This window comes from Lithobates pipiens, unplaced genomic scaffold, assembly GCF_037356315.1.
Source record: "Lithobates pipiens isolate NorthernLeopardFrog02 unplaced genomic scaffold, aLitPip1_a1.2 Scaffold_8, whole genome shotgun sequence".
NCBI lineage: Eukaryota > Metazoa > Chordata > Amphibia > Anura > Ranidae > Lithobates > Lithobates pipiens.
In genome coordinates, this window is record NW_027507903.1 from 51,664,693 (window position 1) to 51,687,226 (window position 22,534).

Genomic DNA, 22,534 nt, shown 5'->3' on the forward strand with positions numbered 1-22,534 from the left:
ATTAGACCAGTTATTTCCATATTGCATGCCTTCGATCTTCATTATTTTGTAACAGTATATACTTGCTATTTTTTATGTCAAAACTGTTTTATCTTTAATATCAAACCATGGATGCTGAAGGGGAGGTTGCAGGCGCAGTAGGTGGTATGGGGAATATTGCTGTAGGCACATTGGGTGCTGAGAGAAGGCAGGTGTGACATGGCAGTTGGTGAGAGAAGAGGGTTGCAGATGTAGTGGTTCATGAGAAAAAGGGGTGGTGCAGATGTGGTGGGTTCTCAGAATAGCAAGGCTGGAGAAGCATTGAATTCTGAGAGAGAGGGCTGCAGGCATGGTGGATTCTAAAAGAAATGGGGGGCCTCCTTTGAATTACTCTACGGGGCTAACTATCCCCTGCTATTCACGGACTTGGCTGTATTCCTCGTCTCCTGGAAGCCCCCTCAATCTCCTGGTTTGTCATAATATATGCCATAAAAATGACTTACTTACCCATACACTTGTATTATTTCTGAGTTTTGGCAGTTCCCATACTGAACCACATTTTGTGAATATTACAACATAAACTGCTGTTCTTCGTGTGGTCCAGCACCAGGCTGAGGCTGTTGGCATCCACGTTATATTGCCATAGGCTAGCAGGTGGTTTAGCAGTATCCTCCCTTAAACACTATTTCATAGTGGCTCAGATTTCTTCTTTGGTGGCGCTGCATGCTACCCATGAGGCACCCATGTGGATCCACATCATTGCAGTAGACTATTCCCCATTTCCCATACACAGCTTAGTCTGGACTCCCCCCATCCCAGAGGCCCAGAAGTTCTGACCCAACTTTACAACAATCACTCCGGCAGTGGGATGTGGTAAAATACTCTAGTAACCTAATTCCCCCCCATCTGTCCTTGTCGGGGATAGTTGATACCATCTTTTTTGTTCCAGCCTATGATAATCCCCTTGTCTTCTGATGGTGGAGCACTAGAAGAGTCAGGTACATATATGAATTGCTGTTTATTGACGGCATAAAATCTTTTGAGTACTTATGAAAACACTGGAGTTGCCTGCTGGGGAAATCTTTTTTGCTAAAAGGAAAAAGGGTTGGGACTTTGCATGAGGCATAGGACAGTTACGTCACAATTGACTCCATCCCTGTCAAAACGAAGCAAGAGAAGAAGTTGGGACTTTACATGAAGCATGTGGATTTGGAAGCAAAAAATGGGCTGTATAGGTCTGATAATGTTGGATTTATTAAATATTACACAGTAAAATCCATAAAAAGCAGTGGTACATATTGCATCTTCCATCATGATTAATTGATTCATACATTGGCATATTACACATTGACAATGATATTCAAGTAAATTAGGTAAAACAGTATATACAGAATATGTTACAAAACTGCATGATTATAGAATTTAAGGCATCTGAAGCTCGATGTTTTTCGCAGCTAACTTGCCACTCATCAGGAGCTGATGTAAATTGGATGTCTATAAAATTAGAGTATTATATCAGACAATGAGTAAGTCTTGTATATAAAAAGTAAGAATAGAAATAAATGGAATTTGCTTGAATCAACCACCCATACTCACAGGTGAGGCAATGGAGAGGGCGTGGCAGTGGTTGCGTGGGCAGCCGGTGACCAAATCTGGCACGGGAGCTGAGGCAGCACATGAGGCAAAGCAGGGAAGAAAGCCATGTGCTAAAACAGTGAAAAACGATAATCAGTGAAAATTAAAAGAACAAACAAAAACGTGTGTGATGACAAAGTGATGGGAATCTGTGATAGTGAGACAGTGTTGCTATGTTCAAATACTGTACTACCTCTCCAGCTTAGTCTCTTGCATATTTGGTGATCTTGGCCAAAGGCCTCCCACTTTGGATAGGTCTACAACATGCTTCGGTTGGTTATAATAATCTCACCCTCAACTCTTGGGATGCCCTTCTACATAAACCTGTCTGCATCTAGACAGATATCAGAGTAAACTGGTGGGGTTTGTATTCCTGGCAGCCTGCCAAACACTAGTCAAGGCCTGGAGACAACCATCAATTCATTTTGCTGAGGTTAAACAAAGACTTATGGGGATTATGATGCATGCAAAGCTAACCTCTGTACTTTGAAGGTTTGGAGCCCATGGCTGGACTATAATTGTCACTTATCTCTTGGTTGCTACCTCCTCTCGCTGTAATTGACCACATTGTGCTAGCTCCGTACTACTGTTGCTGGGCCTCACGAGACTTTCCACTCTCGTTTCCCCTATCCTGCTGTACTGTCTCGAATGTCAACCCCTCGCACCCCTACTCTGCTTTTTTTTCTTTCCTCTTTCACCCTCCTACTTCTGTTCCCTACTACTTTGTCTGCCCTATTTTAACGTTACATTTGCCCGCAAGCACTTTATACTCTGTATAATGATATTGATCAGCTTTGTAAATGAGAAATCCACATGGGTCTCTCAACCCTTCGTTTATGCCTTCACATATATGTTTGTGAATCCTGCGGCTTTATCTGTCTTTAGGTTTGATATAATGGGAGTTTTTCCTCCCCATGTATCTCTTTACATGACTGCACACCCATGTTTTACATACTAGTTTTCTGTATTCTGCTTTAAAAAAAATCCAATAAATTGTGATATAAATGAAGTGTGTGGTGGGGCAGGGGGGGCCGATGCGGTGTAAGACTAGTGTGGCATTTGTGGTTGGTGAGAGCAGGAGGGCTGCAGTTTGGTTGAAAATGCAGTGGGGTAAAATACTAGTCCATGTAGGCAACGTACTCTTAACTTAATATCCGAGCCTTTAGTTGATTAAATGAATGAATAATCAAACCACCCTAGGGGATGGGATTACCCCCTCCTGCTCCCTTCCTTCCTAAAGAGATCCTCCCCATGCCCAACCCCATTGCTTGTCTTTTCATTTTATAGAGATCTTCCCTCATTTTCCCTGCCTACTCTTCTACGCTTACACTTTCTGCCCTGTTTGTCACACGACTTGACAGTAGCATGCATGCATCCATTATTCTAGTCCTTTGCTATGAGACTTCAGTCTATACTCATATTTAAATATTACAAATGGCCAAGTAGATAGTACATTCATTATTTCATTAGCGCGTATATGGTAAAATATATGCCAAAAGTTATATTTACCTCTTATAACATTCTTTTGAATGCTTACTAGTATTTGTCTGATGCCCATTTTAAATGTGTGTAGCACAGTCCTCTTTTCTGTATTGTAAATTTTCAATAAAATTGAACACAAGGGAGAGTGAAGTTGAGTGTCTCTAAGAGTGTGGGGTGATTGTTGAGTAATACTGGGAGAGAGACTTGCTGATGTTAACAGCAATCACTTGGAGACTCTTGAAAAATTAGCTCCACCTAAGAGCGCTTGGGTTGTTCTGATTGATTCTTTAGCACATGGGAAAATTTTAAATGAAGAAGGAATCATGTTTGTAGGCATAATTAAATGCGTTTTTACATCATTTTTATTATAGCAAAAAAATGTTTAACATACACAAGTATAAAAGCACATATACCATAGATTGTGAAAAATTACACTGACCATCTAGTGGTCCAATAGATTCTCAACAAATATAGAGCTAATCTATATAGGGTCATAATATCCCTGAGACTGGTAAGTAGCCCAATATAATGACACAGCAGGTAACTTGTCATTATATTGGGCTATATCAGGGATATATTTGTCGAGGATCTATTGGACCATTAGATGGTCAGTGGATTTTTTTTTAGCTTACAATATATGATATATGTGCTTTTATACTTGTCTATGTTTAAAAAAAAAAAATGTACAATAAAAAATTATGTAAAAACGCTTTTAATTATGCCTTCTTCTTCATTTTTGATTTTCCTTGATAACTATTAGGACGTGGCATAGGGTATCTTCTTGGTGTCCACAGTACCACAGGCTCTGAGGAAGAAGGCATTCCTTTGAAACGCATCAGCCAGCAGTGGTTCTCGTATCCTCTCCCTTATCACCTGGAGACTGTTGATACCAGACTGATTAAGGCTTTTACATTGTGGTTTTCCTTCACATGTTTGTGAGTAGTTTTTAATTAATTATTTTATTAAACTTATCAAAGGATAATGCATAAGGCTGGTGCATCCTCCTTTCTTTTTTCTTGTTTGACTGCTAGGATATCCCTATCCTGGAGGGCAGCAAGGCCTGAGACCTTATCCATATCGAACTCTAGATCACCTGATCAATACACTTGTGCGCAAGAGTATTTGCTTGTTTGCTGTCCACAGTACCACTGTCAGAAACCATGAATCAGACTGAGACAGAAGTACAATTAAATCACACTTGTTTATTAACCACTTGACCACTGGGCACTTAAAGTGGTTGTAAACCCTTACAAACCACTTTGACCTACAGGTAAGCCTAGATTAAGGCTTACCTGTAGGTCCAAGAAATATCTCCCAAACCTATACGGTTTAGGAGATATTTGCCCGAAGACGGGCACCGCTGTCTACGGCGCATGCGCCGTAGACAGCGGCGCGCAGGCGCACTGAGCGTGGCATCCTCGATAACGAAGATGCCGCGCAATGCCGCGCGTCTCGGCTCCCGTGCGCATGCACGGGAGTGACGTCATCGCGGCTTCGCCAAATGACAGCGGCGGAGCTGCGAGACCCACCGAGAAGATGGATGTGGCGGACTACAGGGGACAGCGGTGACTTCGCTGGCTCCTGTGTCAGGTAAGTGACACATAATGGGCTACTATGCAATGCATAGTAATCCATTATGCTTTGGCTTTGCAGGGAATGAAAGAGGAAGTAAACTCATCAGGGTTTACTTTCTCTTTAAACACCCTTAATAACCAGACCAATTTTCAGCTTTCGGTGCTCTCACAATTTGAATGACAATTACTCAGTCATGCAACACTGTACCCATATGAAATTTTTGTCCTTTTTTTCACACAAATGGAGCTTTCTTTTGGTGGTATTTAATCACCGCTTGTTTTTTTATTTTTTGTGCTATAAAAGAAAAAAAGACCGAAAATTCTGTAAAAAAAAAAAAAAAAAATTCTTTTTTTCTGTTATAAAATTTAGCAGATTAGTAATTTTTCTTCATAAATTTTGGCCAAAATTTATACTACTACATATCTTTGGTAAAAATAAGTACAAATTGATGGATATTATTTGGTCTTTGTGAAAGTTATAGAGTCCACAAGCTATGGTGCCAATATCTGAAAATTGATCACACCTGAGGTACTGACGGCCTATTTCAATTCTTGAGACCCTAACATGCTAGAAAAGTACAAATACCCCCCAAATTACCCCTTTTTGGAAAGAAGACATTCCAAGGTATTTAGTAAGAGGCATGATGAGTTTTTTGAAGTTGTCATTTTTTCCCACAATTCTTTGCAAAATCAAGATTTTTTTTTACTTTTTTTTTTTCACAAAATTGTCATATTATCAGTTTTTCTCACACACAGCATATGCATACCACAAATTACACCCCAAAACACATTCTGCTATTACTCCTGAGTATGGCAATACCACATGTGTGAGACTTTTACACAGCGTGGCCACATACAGAGGCCCTACATGCAGGGAGCACCATCAGGCGTTCTGGAGCACCCAGGCCAATTCTGACTTTTCTCTCCTACATGTAAAAATCATCATTTGCTAGAAAATTACATAGAACCCCAAAACATTATATATGTTTTTTTTTAGCAAACACCCTGGAGAATACAATGGTGGTCGTTGCAACTTTTTATCTCGCACGGTATTTGCGCAGCAATTTTTCGAATGCTTTTTTTTGGGGGAAAAAAACAGTTTTGTGCTTTAAAAAAAACAAAACAGTAAAGTTAGCCCAATTTTTGCATAATGTGAAAGATGAAGTTATACCGAGTAAATAGATACCTAACATGTCACTCTTCAAAATTGCACACGCTCGTGGAATGACGCCAAACGTCGCTACTTAAAAATCCCCATAGGCGACGCTTTACATTTTTTTTTTTACTGGTTACATGTTTTGAGTTACAGAGGAGGTCTAGGGCTAGAATTATTGCTCTCGCTCTAACGTTCGCAGCGATACCTCACGTGTGGTTTGAACACCGTTTTTATATGTGGGCGGGACTTACGTATGCGTTCGCTTCTGCATGCGAGCACATGGGGACAGGGGCGCTTTAAAAAAAAAATATTTTTTTTTTATTGTTCATTTTACTTTATTTTAGTTTGATATTTTTTTCCCCAAAAATACATTTTTTGATCACTTTTATTCCTATTACAAGGAATGTAAACATCCCTAGTAATAGGAATATGGCATGACAGGTCCTCTTTACAGTGAGATATGGGGTCAATAAGACCCCGCATCTCACCTCTAAACTGGGAAGCCTGAAATAAAAAAAAAAAAGTAAAAAAGATTCTGGCTTTGATCGTATTGGCAAGTCGGTAGAAGCACTGAAGGGCGGCGGGAGGGGGGGGGATGTCTATGGCTGGGTATTGCAGGGTATCACCGACTATGGCTGGGTATCTCCGGGTATGGCTGGATATCTCCGTGTATGGCAATTTATGGCAGGGTATTGCAGAGTATTGGCTGGAATTGTACTGCAGAGTATTGGCTGGAATTGTACTGCAGAGTATTGGCTGGAATTGTACTGCAGGGTATTGGCTGGAATTGTACTGCAGGGTATTGGCTGGAATTGTACTGCAGGGTATTGGCTGGAATTGTACTGCAGGGTATTGGCTGGAATTGTACTGCAGGGTATTGGCTGGAATTGTACTGCAGGGTATTGGCAGGGTATTGGCAGGGAATTGAGGGGTTACATTTTGGTGAGCAGCAATGTGGGCACTGCAGATGCAGCCCACACCGACAGTTCATATATTACAAAAGTGGAGCTAATTAGAATCCGCTTTCTTTTGGCGTACAAAGACAGATGATTAATATTATTGCTGCATTGGAACATCTATGTTTGTCTGGTCCTCCTCCACTTCCAATGGTTTTGTTGGCCTTGGACTCTGAGAAGGCGTTTGACAATGTTCATAGGGTTGGCTCAAAAAGGTGATGTGCTGAATGGATTTTACTGGGCGATTTTCTAGATTTAATATCTACACTTTTTATTTCTGCTCAAAGGCTCAAATTCATAGGGCTCTTTCATTTGTTACAAAATGGAAATCATCAGGGATGCTCCTTTTACCATTTCTGATTAAAAAATCCATTGAACCCATTACTAGGTCCCTGCCTTCCTCCTCCCTGAATAAGAATCCTTATGAATTTAAAGTCGCTGCATTTGCAGATTATATAATAATGTTTCTTTTAGATTCAGTCCATGGGGACTACACATGAATTCATCAAGTTTTCAGGTCTGAAAAAAAAAAAACATAGTTAAAAGACGCTTACTCGCCTTATTGCTCCCAAGTGACCTGCTCGCTTCTTGGTCTTGATGCCAAAGCCCAGGAGCCCTTTCATTCTCTTTGCTCCTTTTCCATATGAAAAAGCAAGCCACACACCTATGACATCTTTTAGATCCAATATTATTTATCAGGCAGACAGGGCTGCCCCTCTAGCACTTCACCTATACAGGGCTTAATTGATTAAAGCAAGACTTAACTTTATCTGGGAACCACAAACCAAAATCGCAGTCTAATTAGTTATAATACAGTATTCAAAGCAAACGCACGTATCCATCCATGTTTTCATGCTTTATTTTGTTGAGAAATCACTTTGAGAAAAACCCACAGAATTTCTAGCTGTGGCCATCTTGAGTAAGGGCAGATGAATTATGTCACATTTACTTCCTAGAATTCATCTGACATTACTGTGACAATGCCCTGGAAAATCTTGTGTGTGTGTTTGCGGTACAATATACACGGGCTACCCCAGTACACTTCGCAAGGTCAGGCATGCAGGCAGGAGAGCATACTTCTCCAGATGAAGTCTGGTGAGATGTATGACCAGGAAGCAACTGAGGGAATGTAAAAAAAAGCTTAAGAGCACCGAATGTAACTTACTTTCCTATCTATTTACTAATGCTAGCATCATAAAGTTGAAAAATAGTTCATGTTGATTGAGAGACTAAAGTTCTGCTTTAAGTCCTGTATGGGTGAAAAGTGTAAGTGGGACGGTTCTCTATGGAAGGATGCAGTGTGTGTTTTCTGCCTAATTAAATTAAGGTCGGATCCTGACTCGAAAGGACATCATAGGTGTGTGGCCTATTTGTATGGATTAGTTTAAAAAAAAATGCTATTTGCATGTCTGTACCCCATCCAGAAAATATCATTGCTGCTCAGACACAGACATCTAGAAATAAGAAAAAGTATTCACTGCCTAGTATCACCATGATTACTGGCTGGGGTCCTGCACTAATTCTTTCAATCGTCTCCCTCAGTGTATCAAACAGAATGTGATTCAGAGAGAGAGAAAATAATCACATGCAGGGAAACTAGGGCATTTTTAACCAATTCTCCTCGCTTGTCCTGGACCTCATCCACAGCTTTCCTACAAGGGGCAGATTCCATAGCATTTCAATTTTGGCAGGATCAAGGTATCTGCATTAACCAAAATCTGTTGTCTTTGCAGGGCATGTGCTTAACTTTTGCAGAATTGTGTATAGTGTATACCCCAAGCCACTAGTTCAGAATGAACAAGTCTGCCACTTCCTCACCAACTACCCTACTACACCAAAACCAGAAGAAATTGCCCCAGATACTCCAACTTAACACCATCTCAGAATCAATGTTCTTTATTTATACACCCTCTAGTTGGCTGGCTAACATACTCTATCCTCAATTTCAAACATCATATTTAAATGGGCCATGTTGACACAGAAAATACCAAAGCGGCAGAAGCGAGCATACCACAAGGTTACTACCACTGGAGTTGGGTGGTGGTGGGTCCTACCAAGAAATTAAATTTATACATACGGCCTACTAAACCTTCAGCATTCTTCTTCTGTCTCCTCATCCCCATTGGCTGGTCTCTTTCCTGAAATGTAGTTCACCTGACCCAAATCTTGTCCACCTTATGTGGTCGTGTCTGCAAATTCACCAATTTCAACTTTACAATCCATAAACAATGTAACAGGCTACTCCAGAATTTTTCATCTGGTATTTCGCTTGTTCCATAAAGCATTTCCTGGGAAACACTATTGTTTTCTGCATGTTAAAAAAACAAAACATAAAAAAAAACTATAATTGTTACTCCTGTAGGTCTTAGCAGATCTCAGAAATCTACTATCCTGCATTTTACTGACATATTAAATACTGTAAATACTTGATGTATATCAGCAACTGCTTAATTGATTAAATCAGAGCTAATTATCGTAGAACATATGTGGAATTAGTACTACTTTAAGTAAACCCTTAAAGTGGATGTAAACCGTTTCATGAAATTTGAGCTGGGCATATATCTGCATTTTTTGGGTTATCTCTCTTCAAAGCACTATGTCCCGTAGCTGTCTCCTGCTCCTTCTGTTATCAGCCTAATAACTTCTGACAAATTCTCTGTCACATATGATAAAAGCAGCAGGAATTTTGTGTTGGGGAGGATGCTATAGTGCTGAACTATTCAAGAGACAGAGCTGAAAGTATCTACTTATGAGGGTAGGGAGTGTGTGCTTTTCGTCTGTCTTGGCTGTATGCCCAGACTTCACTGCAGTGGTAACCAGGAAGAGAAAATCTCCTAGCAAGATGTGCACTTTCTTAACAGTATATAAAGCTGAAGACAGCAGATATACAGGTAAAACTTATGTAGGAAGATTTGTTTCATCCCTGTGTATCATCTGAAGCTGTTCACTTCACTGGGTATATGCGAGGCTTTACATCCACTTTAAGTAAATGTAAACTATCACTGCAGATTAATCTAGGTCATACATAATGCATTCTTATCAATGGTCTATTGCTTTGTATTTCTAGGAGTCTAAAGATCAGCAGTGGAAAAGAGCGATGGATTATTTAAGTGCTGTGTCAGAGCTAAACTACATGACACAAATTGTGATTATGCTGTACGAGGACAACAATAAGGTGAGTTCATGATAAAGCTGTCAAAAGCATTCTTGATGTAGCTGTGGTATAATCAAAGGCTGTTCTAGGATAAATTCTAGGTCTTTAGTAATTGAAGCTTGCTGGTTTTGACATTCTTTTAGTTATCACCACCCAGGTTCCTCCTGTGCTTTCATGTACATCATTTAGTTCAGATATCATCTAAGCAATTACATACAAATACCAACCCTGGCCACAGCCAGTGGAGCCAGTTTTGACGTCATTATGACGCCAGGGTCGGATCTGGGCTAGAATTCTTTGCACTGATTGGTGGAATGTCTGTTAAAGGGGAGGGCCACCCTGAAAAACAAAAAAATGTTAAAAATTACAAAAAATCTAAAATAAAAAAAAATGAAAAAAAAATTTTTTTTTTTACTTACCAGAAATGCCTGTTAGTCAAGTGCTAGGCACTTTCTCCTAATCTTCCTCTTCCTCCTCCGCGGAGATCTTCTGTCTTCTCTCTTCGTCGCGGCGTCTTCTGGGTAATGAGCCGCGCTGTGTTCTGGGAACTGTGTGTCCCAGAACACAGCGCGTCCCATTCAGAAAGCGCTGCGGGACTCGCGCATGCGCAGTAGCTGCGGGACTCGCGCATGCGCAGTAGGAAACGGGCAGTGAAGCCGTAAGGCTCCGCTGCCTGTTTCCCTTACAAGGGATGGCGGCGCCGGGACCCGAGAGCCGAGGGACGGGTCGGCCTCGGGCGGCCGACATCGCGGGCACCCTGGACAGGTGAGTGTGTTTATTAAGTCAGCAGCTGCAGTGTTTGCAGCTGCTGACTTTTTTTTTTTTTTTTTTTTTATAACCGGCCCTCCGCTTTAAATACTTGTTGGTTTGCACTGTACATTGCCACTTGCCTGATGAAGGGGCCCTGCATGGCTCTGAAATGTTGCTGTATATTTATCATGTGACCATAAAAATAAAGCTTTGCGCCTGTTCGAGTAATCCTTGGTGTGCTGATGACATTTTCTTCACTTTGATCATCTATGGTTTCCAGCCTATGGTCATTACAGCACCCAGCCTTACTGAACAGCCGATTTCTTGAATGTGTTCATGGGGAATATCCAGGGTCAGCGTTCCTGCTGAGTTTTGGCTTGGCTGCATGTTATAGTCCAGTTTGTATGTGGCCATAACAGAGACTGAAAATTCGGCTGGTTGAGCAGGGACCGGACAAATTTTGATCTGTGTGCGGCCCTCCCTGCTTGTTAGATCGACTTCTGATGAACAGCCACTGTAGAAAACTTTCAGTGCATTCTGACAACAGAGTTTCCCTGCTGTCAGACTACAATGTCATAGCATGGAGGCCTCAGCAATCAGCAAAAAAAACGAAGCAGCTTATTTCAATAGTAGAAGATTCAGTATACCATGTTTTTTTATTTTATTTCAGTATACCATGTTAGTATGTCCACATCCAACTAATATATATATAACAGAATGTGTGTTGTAGAAAAGCAACTGTACAAGGACATACATGTAGTGAGCAAACCCAGCTTAAAGCCTTGTATAGACAAGCCAAAAATCGTCCTTCTGGCCAGTGTATTCAGCTGTCTGTTCTACAGAAGCCGGTCTTATGACTGGCTTCTGTTGAGTGGGCATGCTGGAAAACCAGGCAGTCAATGGCTTCTAGCGCTGATCAGTGTATTCTGGCAGGGGGGGGGGGGGGGATTCCACTTCACAGCACCCTAGTATTATCTGCAGTCCTATTTTTGAGAGCCTCCATAGTAGAAGCACATGCATTATAATGGATAGGCAGAGAGCAGGACAGCCTGGGGGGAGCCCACCCCTCCTTAAAGGCACAGGGGTGCACTGGACACTAGCATATACCTCAATGGCAGCAAAGTGTCCAGTGCGCCCCCTCACCAGTATTCCAACAGTACAAACCATGTTCTTGCATCACCCTTCCATGTGCTGCTTGCTGTAAAGGCCAGTGCGAATGTGCGAATGCTGTTTAATGTTTGCCATGGTATGTGTACAGCCCTAACAGCTGCATAGTGCTGTTTAAGTGGGCAGTTGGGGGGGGGGGGGGGGGGTTATCATCCCCTGGCCGCACGTGTGAATGAAGCCTTACAGGGTTAAATCAGGCGGTGAGGAGGTGACATATCACCTCCTCACCACTTGTCACCTCTGAAAAGTGATCCACTGCAGTTCACTTGTTCTGAGTGGGGCAAGGGCTGGCAAACATGTGAACGAGCCCTTAATCCCATGTATAGTATCAAGTGCCTGTTTAATGGCTATTATTGTTTATGTACAGCTTCAGCAGTCTATAAAATTATAGCCTAGCCACTTGCCAAAGGTAATTTGCCCTGGGTACTATTTTGGCCAGACTTGCTTGTAAATTCAATGCACATTTTGTGTAATAATTGGTATGGTTGGTGTATAGTTATGTTTTTTTGTTCTGCATTGCAGGACCCATCTTCAGAAGAGAGATTTCACGTAGAGCTTCATTTCAGCCCAGGAGTCAAAGGCTGCGAAGAAGATGAAAAGGCTCCCCTGGGATTTGGATTTCGACCAGCTTCAGCTGAAGTAGGCAGATATACATTTCTCTAAATGCTTATGATGCAATCTAACATGCTGAAAAACTGTTCAGTGCGTGTATTTAGAACCATGCCATGTTGTTTATTACTAACAAAATAATTCTTTAGGCTATTTTCAGTTTCCCAAACAGCATTCATTGCCGCAGTAATACTTAAAATATATGCGAAGCCTCACCTCAACTCATTCAACATAAAATAGAAATGAAAGGCAAAATTATATATATATATATATATATATATATATATATATATATATATATATATATATATATACACGCATACATACACATACAGTATCTCACAAAAGTGAGTACACCCCTCACATTTTGTAAATATTTTATTATATCTATATGTGACAACACTTTGCTACAATGTAAAGTAGTGAGTGTACAGCTTGTATAACAGTGTAAATTTTCTGTCCCCTCAAAATAACTCAACACACAGCCATTAATGTCTAAACTGCTGGCAACAAAAGCGAGTACACCCCTAAGTGAAAAAATATCAAAATTGGGCCCAAAGTGTCAATATTTTGTGTGGCCACCATTATTTTCCAGCACTGCCTTAACCCTCTTGGGCATGGAGTTCACCAGAGCTTCACAGGTTGCCACTGGAGTCCTCTTCCACTCCTCCATGATGATATTGCGGAGCTGATGGATGTAAGAGACCTTGCGCTCCTCCACCTTCCATTTGAGGATGCCCCACAGATGCTCAATAGGGTTTAGGTCTGGAGACATGCTTAGCCAGTCCATCAACTTTACCCTCAGCTTCTTTAGCAAGGCAGTGGTCGTCTTGGAGGTGTGTTTGGGGTCATTACCATGTTGGAATACTACTGTTAGGTACCTGGTGATGAGCCGCGACTTGGTGGAAGAAGACTTCTCTTACAGCTCTGGTTCAGGGACCACTGGAATGGAGACAGTGGCCCCTGTGAGCGCAGTGGGGTAGGAGTGTCTGACTGGAAGCAGCGGCTGGTTACTTCTGGATGCTGGAACTGCAAAGAAGATGGTAGACAGGCAGGCAGCGATCAGCAGGCAAGGCAGCAGCAACAAGGACCGGGTGCAGCACACGTGAACAGCAGAAGAATGGTCAGGCGGGTCGGGTCACAATGGATAAGCAGACAGGTAAGTACAGCAGGCAGAAGAGAAGTTCAGGCAGGCAGAGGTTCGGCAACGGAGGTACAGGTCAGAGCCGGAGAGGTCAGCGAGGTCAGACGGAAACCGGGTCAGATATCACAACAGCAGGCAGATAGCAGGTAGTTCGGGTACAGAGCTGCAGACAAACAGCACCGAGTAGATGCAGCAGCCTCCTTTAAATAGGGCCACTGGCGCCAAACAGCGCTAACGCATGCACGTGCCTGCCGTGCCCACGCATCCGCCCGTTCCGTGCGGGACAAACCCTGACAACTACCCTGCGGCCCAGTCTCCGAAGGGAGGGGATCATGCAAACAGTTTGTGGGCTTTCTTGTACATAATCTTTAGAAGAGGCTTTCTTCTGGGACGACAGCCATGCAGACCAATTTGATGCAGTGTGCAGCGTATGGTCTGAGCACTGACAGGCTGGCCCCCCACCCCTTCAACCTCTGCAGCAATACTGGCAGCACTCATACCTCTATTTCCCAGAGACAACCTCTGGATATGACGCTGAGCACATGCACTCAACTTCTTTGGTCGACCATGGCGAGATGATGCACAAGAAAGCCCGCAAACAGTTTGCTGAAGACGAGCAGACTAAGGACATGGATTACTGGAACCATGTCCTGTGGTCTGATAAGACCAAGATACATTTATTTGGTTCAGATGGTTTCAAGTATGTGTGGCGGCAACCACGTGAGGAGTACAAAGACAAGTGTGTCTTGCCTACAGTCAAGCAGGGTGGTGGGAGTGTCATGGTCTGGGGCTGCATGAGTGCTGCCGGCACTGGGGAGCTTCATTGAGGGTACCATATATGCCAATATGTACTGTGACATACTGAAGTAGAGCTTGATCCCCTCCATTTGAAGACTGGGCCGCAGGGCAGTATTCCAACATAACCCCAAACACACCTCTAAGACGACCACTGTCTTGCTAAAGAAGTTGAAGGTGATGGACTGGCCAAGCATGTCTCCAGACCCAAACCCTATTGAGCATCTGTGGAGCATCTTTAAAGGAAGGTGGAGGAGCGCAAGGTCTCTAACATCCTCCAGGTCTGTGATGTCGTCATGGAGGAGTGGAAGAGGACTCCAGTGGCAACCTGTGAAGCTCTGGTGAACTCCATGCCCAAGAGGGTTAAGGCAGTGCTGGAAAATAATGGTGGCCACACAAAGTATTGACACTTTGGGCCCAATTTGGACATTTTCACTTAGGGGTGTGCTCACTTTTGTTGCCAGCAGTTTATACAAGCGTTGTCACATGAAAAGATATAATAAAATATTTACAAAAAAGTGAGGGGTGTACTCACTTCTTTTGTGAGATACTCTGTGTGTGTGTGTGTAGAGAGAGAGCGAAAAATATGCATACACACAGTTACAGTTTACATACCCTGGCAGAATTTATGATTTCTTGGCCATTTTTCTGAGAATATAAATGATAACACAAACTTTTCTTTCACTCGTGGTTTGTGTTTGGCTGAAATCATTTATTATCAATCAACTGTGTTTACTCTTTTTAAATCATAATGGCAACAGAAACTAGCCAAATGACCCTGAGCAAAAGTTTACATATCTCACCACCCCCCTCCGCCCCCCCCTTAACATCAATGACAGCTTGAAGTCGTTTGCGGTATTTGTGGATGAGGCTCTTTATCTACTCAGATGATAAAGCTGCCCATTCCACTTGGCAAAAAGCCTCCAGTTCCTGGCAATTATTGGGCTGTCTTGCATGAACTGCACATTTGAGATCTCCCCAGAGTGGCTCAATTATATTTTTTGATAACATACTGCATTCATCTTACCAACCAAATTCCCTGTACCTTTGTAGCTCACACAACCTCAAAACATCAGCGATCCACCTCCGTGTTTCACAGTAGGAATGTACCTTTCAACATAGGCCTTGTTGACGCCTCTCCAAATGTAGGGTTTATGGTTGTGGCCAAAAAGCTCAATTTTGGTCTCATCACTCCAAATGACTTTGTGCCAGGAGGTTTGAGGCTTGTCTCTGTGCTGTTTAGCATATTGTAATCGGGAAACTTTGTGGCATTTGCATAGTAATGGCTTTCTTCTGGCGACTCGACCATGCAACCCATCTTTCTTCAAGTGCCTCCTTAACCACTTGCCGACCGCTGCACGACGATATACGTCGGCAGAATGGCATGGGCAGGCATATGGGCGTATATATAAGTCCCTGCCTTCCCGCGGGTGGGGGGCCCGATCGGGCCCCCCCCGGTGCCTGCGGCGGTCGGCATTCGTTCGGGAGCGATCCGGGATGATGGGGCGGCCATTCATTCATGGCCACCCCCTCGCGATCGCTCCCGACGAATAGAAATGCTCCGTGACATCACTTCCTCTCCTCACAGGAGAGGAAGTGATGTAATCTCTCCTCCATGTCGGTATTTTTCATTCCGGCACCGAGGAGAGAGGATCGGTGAGTTGCACCAACACACCACACGTACAGTAGAACATGCCAGGCACACTCACACCCCCCCTTTACCCCCCGATCACCCCCCAAATTACCCCTGCCCCCCCCAGTCACAGTGACACCAATTGCATTTTTTTTTGCATTGGTGTCATTTGTGACTGTAATAACTGTTAGGGCAGTTAGGGTTATCCCCCTTTAGTTCTAATGTGCCCCCCTAACCCCCCCAATAAAGGTTTAACCCCGTGATCACCCCCCATCGCCAGTGTCACTAAGGCTGGGTTCACATTGCAGCGGTTTATGAGAACGAATGTGATTCGCACCGCACTGCAGTGCAAATCACATCCGATCTCTGTGCGATTCGAGTTCAGCCATACAGATAGTATGGCTGAATTCGCGCCGCACCCGCCGCAAATTCGCACGGGACCCTTTTTTTGGTCTGCAGCAGAATCGGATCGCATGGGTGTTCACACCATGCGATCCGAGTTTGCAGATCGCACTGCGATGTGCGAACTGATCTGGGGGTGTCATTAACATTTCACTGACACTCCCAGCAGTTCGCATAGGGCAGTGTGAACTGCCGCCGGGAGGCATGCGATGCGGGAACCCGCCGCGGATTCGTGGCGTTCCCGCATCGCTCCAGTGTGAACCCAGCCTAATAAGCGATCATTTTTCTGATCGCTGTATTAGTGTCACAGGTGACCCTAGTTAGGCAGGTAGGTATTTAGGTTCGCCGCAACTTTTTATAGCGCCAGGGACCCCCATATACTACCACATAAAGCCCCCTGATTGCCCCCTAGTTAACCCTTTCACCAGTGATCACCATATAACTTTTACAGGTGACGCTGGTTGGTTAGTTATTTTTTTATAGTTTCAGGGCCCCCGCCATTTATTACCTAATAAAGGTTTAACCCCCTGATCACCCGGCGGTTGTCATTTGTGACTGTAATAACTGTTAGGGCAGTTAGGGTTAGCCCCCTTTAGTTCTAAGGTACCCCCCTAACCCCCCCAATAAAGGTTTAACCCCGTGATCACCCCCCGTCGCCAGTGTCACTAAGGCTGGGTTCACATTGCAGCGGTTTGAGAACGGATGTGATTCGCACCGCACTGCAGTGCAAATCACATCCGATCTCTGTGCGATTCGAGTTCAGCCATACAGATAGTATGGCTGAATTCGTGTCGCACCCGCCGCAAACTCGCACGGGACCCTTTTTTTGGTCCGCAGCAGAATCAGATCGCATGGGTGTTCACACCATGCGATCCGAGTTTGCAGATCGCACTGCGATATGCGAACTGATCTGGGGGTGTCATTAACATTTCACTGACACTCCCAGCAGTTCGCATAGGGCAGTGTGAACTGCCGCCGGGAGGCATGCGATGCGGGAACCCGCCGCGGATTTGTGGCGTTCCTGCATCGCTCCAGTGTGAACCCAGCCTAATAAGCGATCGTTTTTCTGATCGCTGTATTGGTGTCACAGGTGACGCTAGTTAGGCAGGTAGATATTTAGGTTCGCCGCAGCTTTTTAATAGCGCCAGGGACCCCCATATACTACCGCATAAAGCCCCCTGATTGCCCCCTAGTTAACCCTTTCACCAGTGATCACCATATAACGGTTACAGGTGACGCTGGTTGGTTAGTTCTTTTTTTATAGTTTCAGGGCACCCGCCATTTATTACCTAGTCTCACTAGTGTACCCCTAAATTTAGGGGTGTCTACTTTCCAAAATGGGGTCATTTGGGGGGCGTTTGTGCCATCTTGGCATTTTATGGCCTTCAAAACTGTAACGCCCTTAGAAAGCCTGAAGGCGGTGCTTGGTTTTCGGGGCCCCGTACGCGGCTAGGCTCCCAAAAAGTCCCACATATGTGGTATCCCCGTACTCAGGAGAAGCAGCAGAATTTATTTTGGGGTGTCATTTCACATATGCCCATGGCATGCGTGAGCAATATATCATTTAGTGACAACTTTGTGAAAAAAAAAAATAAAATAAAAAAGTTTGTAATTTTCCCGCAACTTGTGGCAAAATATAAAATATTCCATGGACTCAACATGCCTCTCAGCAAATAGCTTGGGGTGTCTACTTTCTAAAATGGGGTCATTTGTGGGGGTTTTGTGCCATCTTGGCATTTTATGGCCTTCAAAACTGTAATAGGTAGTGAGGAGTGAAGTCAAATATTTACGCCCTTAGAAAACCTGAAGGCGGTTCTTGGCTTTCGGGGCCCCGTACGCGGCTAGGCTCCCAAAAAATCCCACACATGTGGTATCCCCGTACTCATTTCACATATGCCCATAGCATGTGTGAGCAATATATCATTTAGTGACAACTTTGTGTAAAAAAAAATTTAAAAAATTTTTTTTGTCATTATTCAATCGCTTGAGGCAAAAAAATAAAATATTCAATGGGCTCAACATGCCTCTTATCAATTTCCTTAGGGGGTCTACTTTCCAAAATGGGGTCATTTGGGGGGGTTTTGTACTGCCCTGCCATTTTAGCACCTCAAGAAATGAGATAGGCAGTCGTAAACTAAAAGCTGCGTAAATTCCAGAAAACGTACCTTAGTTTGTAGATGTGACAACTTTTGCGCAAACCAATAAATATACAGTTATTGACTTTTTTTTTTACCAAAGACATGTGGCTGAATACATTTTGGCCTAAATGTATGACTAAAATTGAATTTATTGGATTTTTCTAATAACAAAAAGTAGAAAATATCATTTTTTTTCAAAATTTGCGGTCTTTTTCCATTTATATCGCAAAAAATAAAAATCGCAGAGGCAATCAAATACCATCAAAAGAAAGCTCTATTTGTGGGAAGAAAAGGACGCAAATTTTGTTTGGGTGCAACATTGCATGACCGCGCAATTACCAGTTAAAGCAGCGCAGTGCCAAATTGTAAAAAGACCTCTGGTCATTTACCAGCAAAATGGTCCGGTCTGAAAGTGGTTAATGTACATCTTGAAACAGCCACACCACATGTTTTCAGAGAGTCCTGTATTTCACCTGAAGTTATTTGTGGGTTTTTCTTTGCATCCGGAACAATTTTTCTGCCAGTTGGGGCTGAAATTTTAGTTTGTCTACCTGACCGTGGTCTGTTTTCAATAGAACCCCTCATTTTCCACTTCTTGATTAGAGTTCTCAATTCCTTGGATATCTTTTTATATTCCTTTCCTGTTTTATACAGTTCAACTACCTTTTCCCACAGATCCTTTGACAATTCTTTTACTTTCCCCATGACTCAGAAATGTCAGTGCAGCACTGGATGAAAGATGCAAGGGTCTGTCAGGAGTCCAGAAACACATTGACCTTTTATACACACACACACACACCAATTAATTACAAGCAAACAGATGACAGGTAAGGATAGTTACCTTTTAATAGCCATTGAAACCCCTCTGTCAACTTGTGTGCATGTTATCAGGCCAAAATCACCATAGTATGTAAACTTTTGATCAGGGTCATTTGGGTAGTTTCTGTTGCCATTATGATTTAAAAAGTAAAGACAGTTGAATGATAAAAACATGGCTTCAGCCAAACACTAACCATGAGTGAAAGAAATGATTTTGTGTTATTTATCTTTGAAAAAATGGTCAAGAAATCATAAATTCTGTCAGGGTGTGTAAACTTATGAGCACAACTGTGTGTGTGTGTGTGTGTGTGTGTGTGTGTGTGTATATATATAATATATACACACACAACGCTCACTGGCTACTTTATTAGGTACACCTGTTCAACTGCTTGGTAACACAGACTGCTAATCAGCCAATCACATGGTAGTAACTCAATGCATTTAGGCATCTAGACATGGGAAAGACGTCTTTCTGAAGTCAAACCGAGCATCAGAGAGGGGATTTAAGTGACTTTTAATAATCAAATCTAATCTACTGGGATTTTCATGCTCAACCATCACTAGAGCTTACAGAGAATGATCAGAAAAACTGAAAATATCATTTGAGAGGCAGTTGTGGGGACAGAAATGCCTTGTTGATGTCGGAGTAGAATGGGCAGACTGGTTTGAAATGATAGAAAGGCAATAGGTAACTCAAATAACCACTCTTTACAACCAAGGTATGCAGAATACCATCTCTGAACACACAACACATTGAACCTTGAAGCAGATGGGCTACAGCAGCAGAAGACGACACTGGGTGCCACTCCTGTTGGCTAAGAAAAGAAAACTGAGGCTACAATTTGAACAGGCTTACCAAAATTGGACAATAGGAGATTGGACAAACAATTTCTGCTGTGACGTTCAGATGGTCGGGTCAGAATTTGATGTAAGCATGAAAGCATGGATCCATCCTGCCTTGTATCACCAGTTCAGGCTGGTGGTGTAATGGTGTAGGGAATATTTTCTTGGCACACTTTGAGCCTCTTGGTACCAGTTGAGGATCGTTTAAATGCCAAGGCCTACCTGCGTATTGTTGCTGACCATGTCCATCCCTTTATGACTACAGTGTACCCATCTTCTGATGGCTCCTTCCAGCAGGATAATGCACCATGTCATAAAACTCAAATCATCTCACCACTGCTTTCTTAAATGTGATAATGAGGTCACTGTACTCCAATGGCCTCCACAGTCACCAGATCTCAATACAATGGAGCACCTTTAGGATGTGGTGGAATGGGAGCTTCGCATCATGGATGTGCAACCGACAAATCTGCAGCAACTCCGTGATGCTATCATGTAAATATGGACCAAAATCTCTGAAGAATGTTTCCAACACCTTTGGACAGGTTTGATAAGTGCTAACTTTAGCGCAAAAGGCGTTGCCTTTTATGTTCTTGTCATACCTGTGATGTGATTTTAATGTTTCAATAAAGACATCAAGGAGTGCAGCAATACTCCGGATTTTGCATGTTACTGTTTCCAACACCTTGTGTATGCCACAAAAAGCTAAGGCAGTTCTGAAGGCAAAAGGTGCACTTAATAAAGTGGCTGGTGAGTGTGCTTATGTGTGTGTGTGTATGTGTGTGTGTGTGTGTGTGTATATATATATATATATATTGTATGTAGATATATGCATATACAGTGGATATAAAAAGTCTACACACCCCTGTTAAAATGTAAGGTTTCTGTGATGTAAAAAAATGAGACAAAGATAATTTCAGAACTTTTTCCATCTTTGATGTGACCTATAAACTGTACAATTCAGTTGAACAACAATCTAAAATCTTTTAGGTGGAGGGAAGTAAAAATAAAATAATATGGTTGCATAAGTGTGCACACCCTTAAACTAATACTTTGTTGAGGCACCTTTTAAATTTTATTACAGCACTCTTATTTTTCTTTTTGGGTATGAGTCTATCAGCATCATCTATGACTTGCCAATGTTTGCCCACTCTTCTCTGCAAAAACACTCCAAATCTGTTAGATTGCTTGGGCATCTCTTGTGCACAGCCCTCTTAAGATCACCCCACATATTTTCAATGGGATTTGGGTCTGGCCTTTGGCTGGGCCCTTCCAAAACGTTAATCATCTTCTGGTTAAGCCATTCCTTTGTTGATTTGATTGTATGATTTGGGTCGTTGTCATGCTAAAAGATGAAGTTCCTCTTTATGTTCAGCTTTTTAGCAGAAGCCTGAAGGTTTTGTGCCAATATTGACTGGTATTTGGAACTGTTCATAATTCCCTCTACTTTGACTAAGGCTACCTTGACTCTAGCTGAAGAAAAACAGCCCCCAAAGCATGATCCTGCCATCACCATGCCTCTCTCTGGGTATGGTGTTCTTTTGGTGAAGTGCAGTGTTGTTTATGCGCTAAACATATCTTTTGAAATTATGGCCAAAATGTTCAGCCTTGGTTTCATCAGACCATAACACATTTTCCCACATACTTTTGGGAGACTTCAGATGTGTTTTTGCAAAATTTAAATGAGCCTGGATGTTTTTGGTAAAAGGCTTCTGTCTTGCCACTCTACCCCATAGCCCAGACATATGAAGATTACGGGAGATTGTTGTCCCATGTACTACACAACTAGTATTTGCCAGATATTCCTGTAGCTCCTTTAATGTTGCTGTAGGCCTCTTGGCAACCTCCCTGACCAGTTTTCTTCTCGTATGTTCATTCATTTTGGAGGGACATCCAGTTCTTGGTGATGTCACTGTTGTGCCATATTTTCTCCACTTGATGACTGTCTTCACTGTGTTCCATGGTATATCTAATGCCTTGGAAATTCTTCTGTACCCTTCTCCTGACTGATAACTTTTAACAATGAGATCCCTCTGATGCTTTGGAAGCTCTCTGCGAACCATGGCTTTTGCTGTAGGATCCGACTAAGAAAATGTCAGGTAAAAACGACTTGAACAGCTGAACTTTATTTCGAATTAAAGGAGACATATGGGAATGCATAAATAGGTAGTACACGCTACCCTCATACCGGCATTGCATTTCTTTCTTTCCCGAGCCCTTTAGCTTTTGAAGAGTGCAGAATCTGCCTCCTAATGGTTCTTTCTCAGTTCAAAAGTTTCCAGGGAGTGGATACAGCTC

At 42.7% G+C, this 22,534-nt stretch overlaps 1 protein-coding gene across 26 annotated transcripts in view; it reads left to right on the forward strand.

Moving 5' to 3' along the window:
* Window positions 1–22,534, forward strand: part of PPIP5K1 (diphosphoinositol pentakisphosphate kinase 1) — a 332,491-nt gene that overhangs the window by 152,012 nt on the left and 157,945 nt on the right. For all 26 annotated transcript variants that reach the window (XM_077473361.1, XM_077473337.1, XM_077473343.1 and 23 more), the window contains 2 exons: window positions 9,850–9,957; window positions 12,376–12,492. In XM_077473361.1, the coding sequence (XP_077329487.1) occupies window positions 9,850–9,957; window positions 12,376–12,492 (225 nt within the window). The remainder of the gene's footprint in view (window positions 1–9,849; window positions 9,958–12,375; window positions 12,493–22,534) is intronic.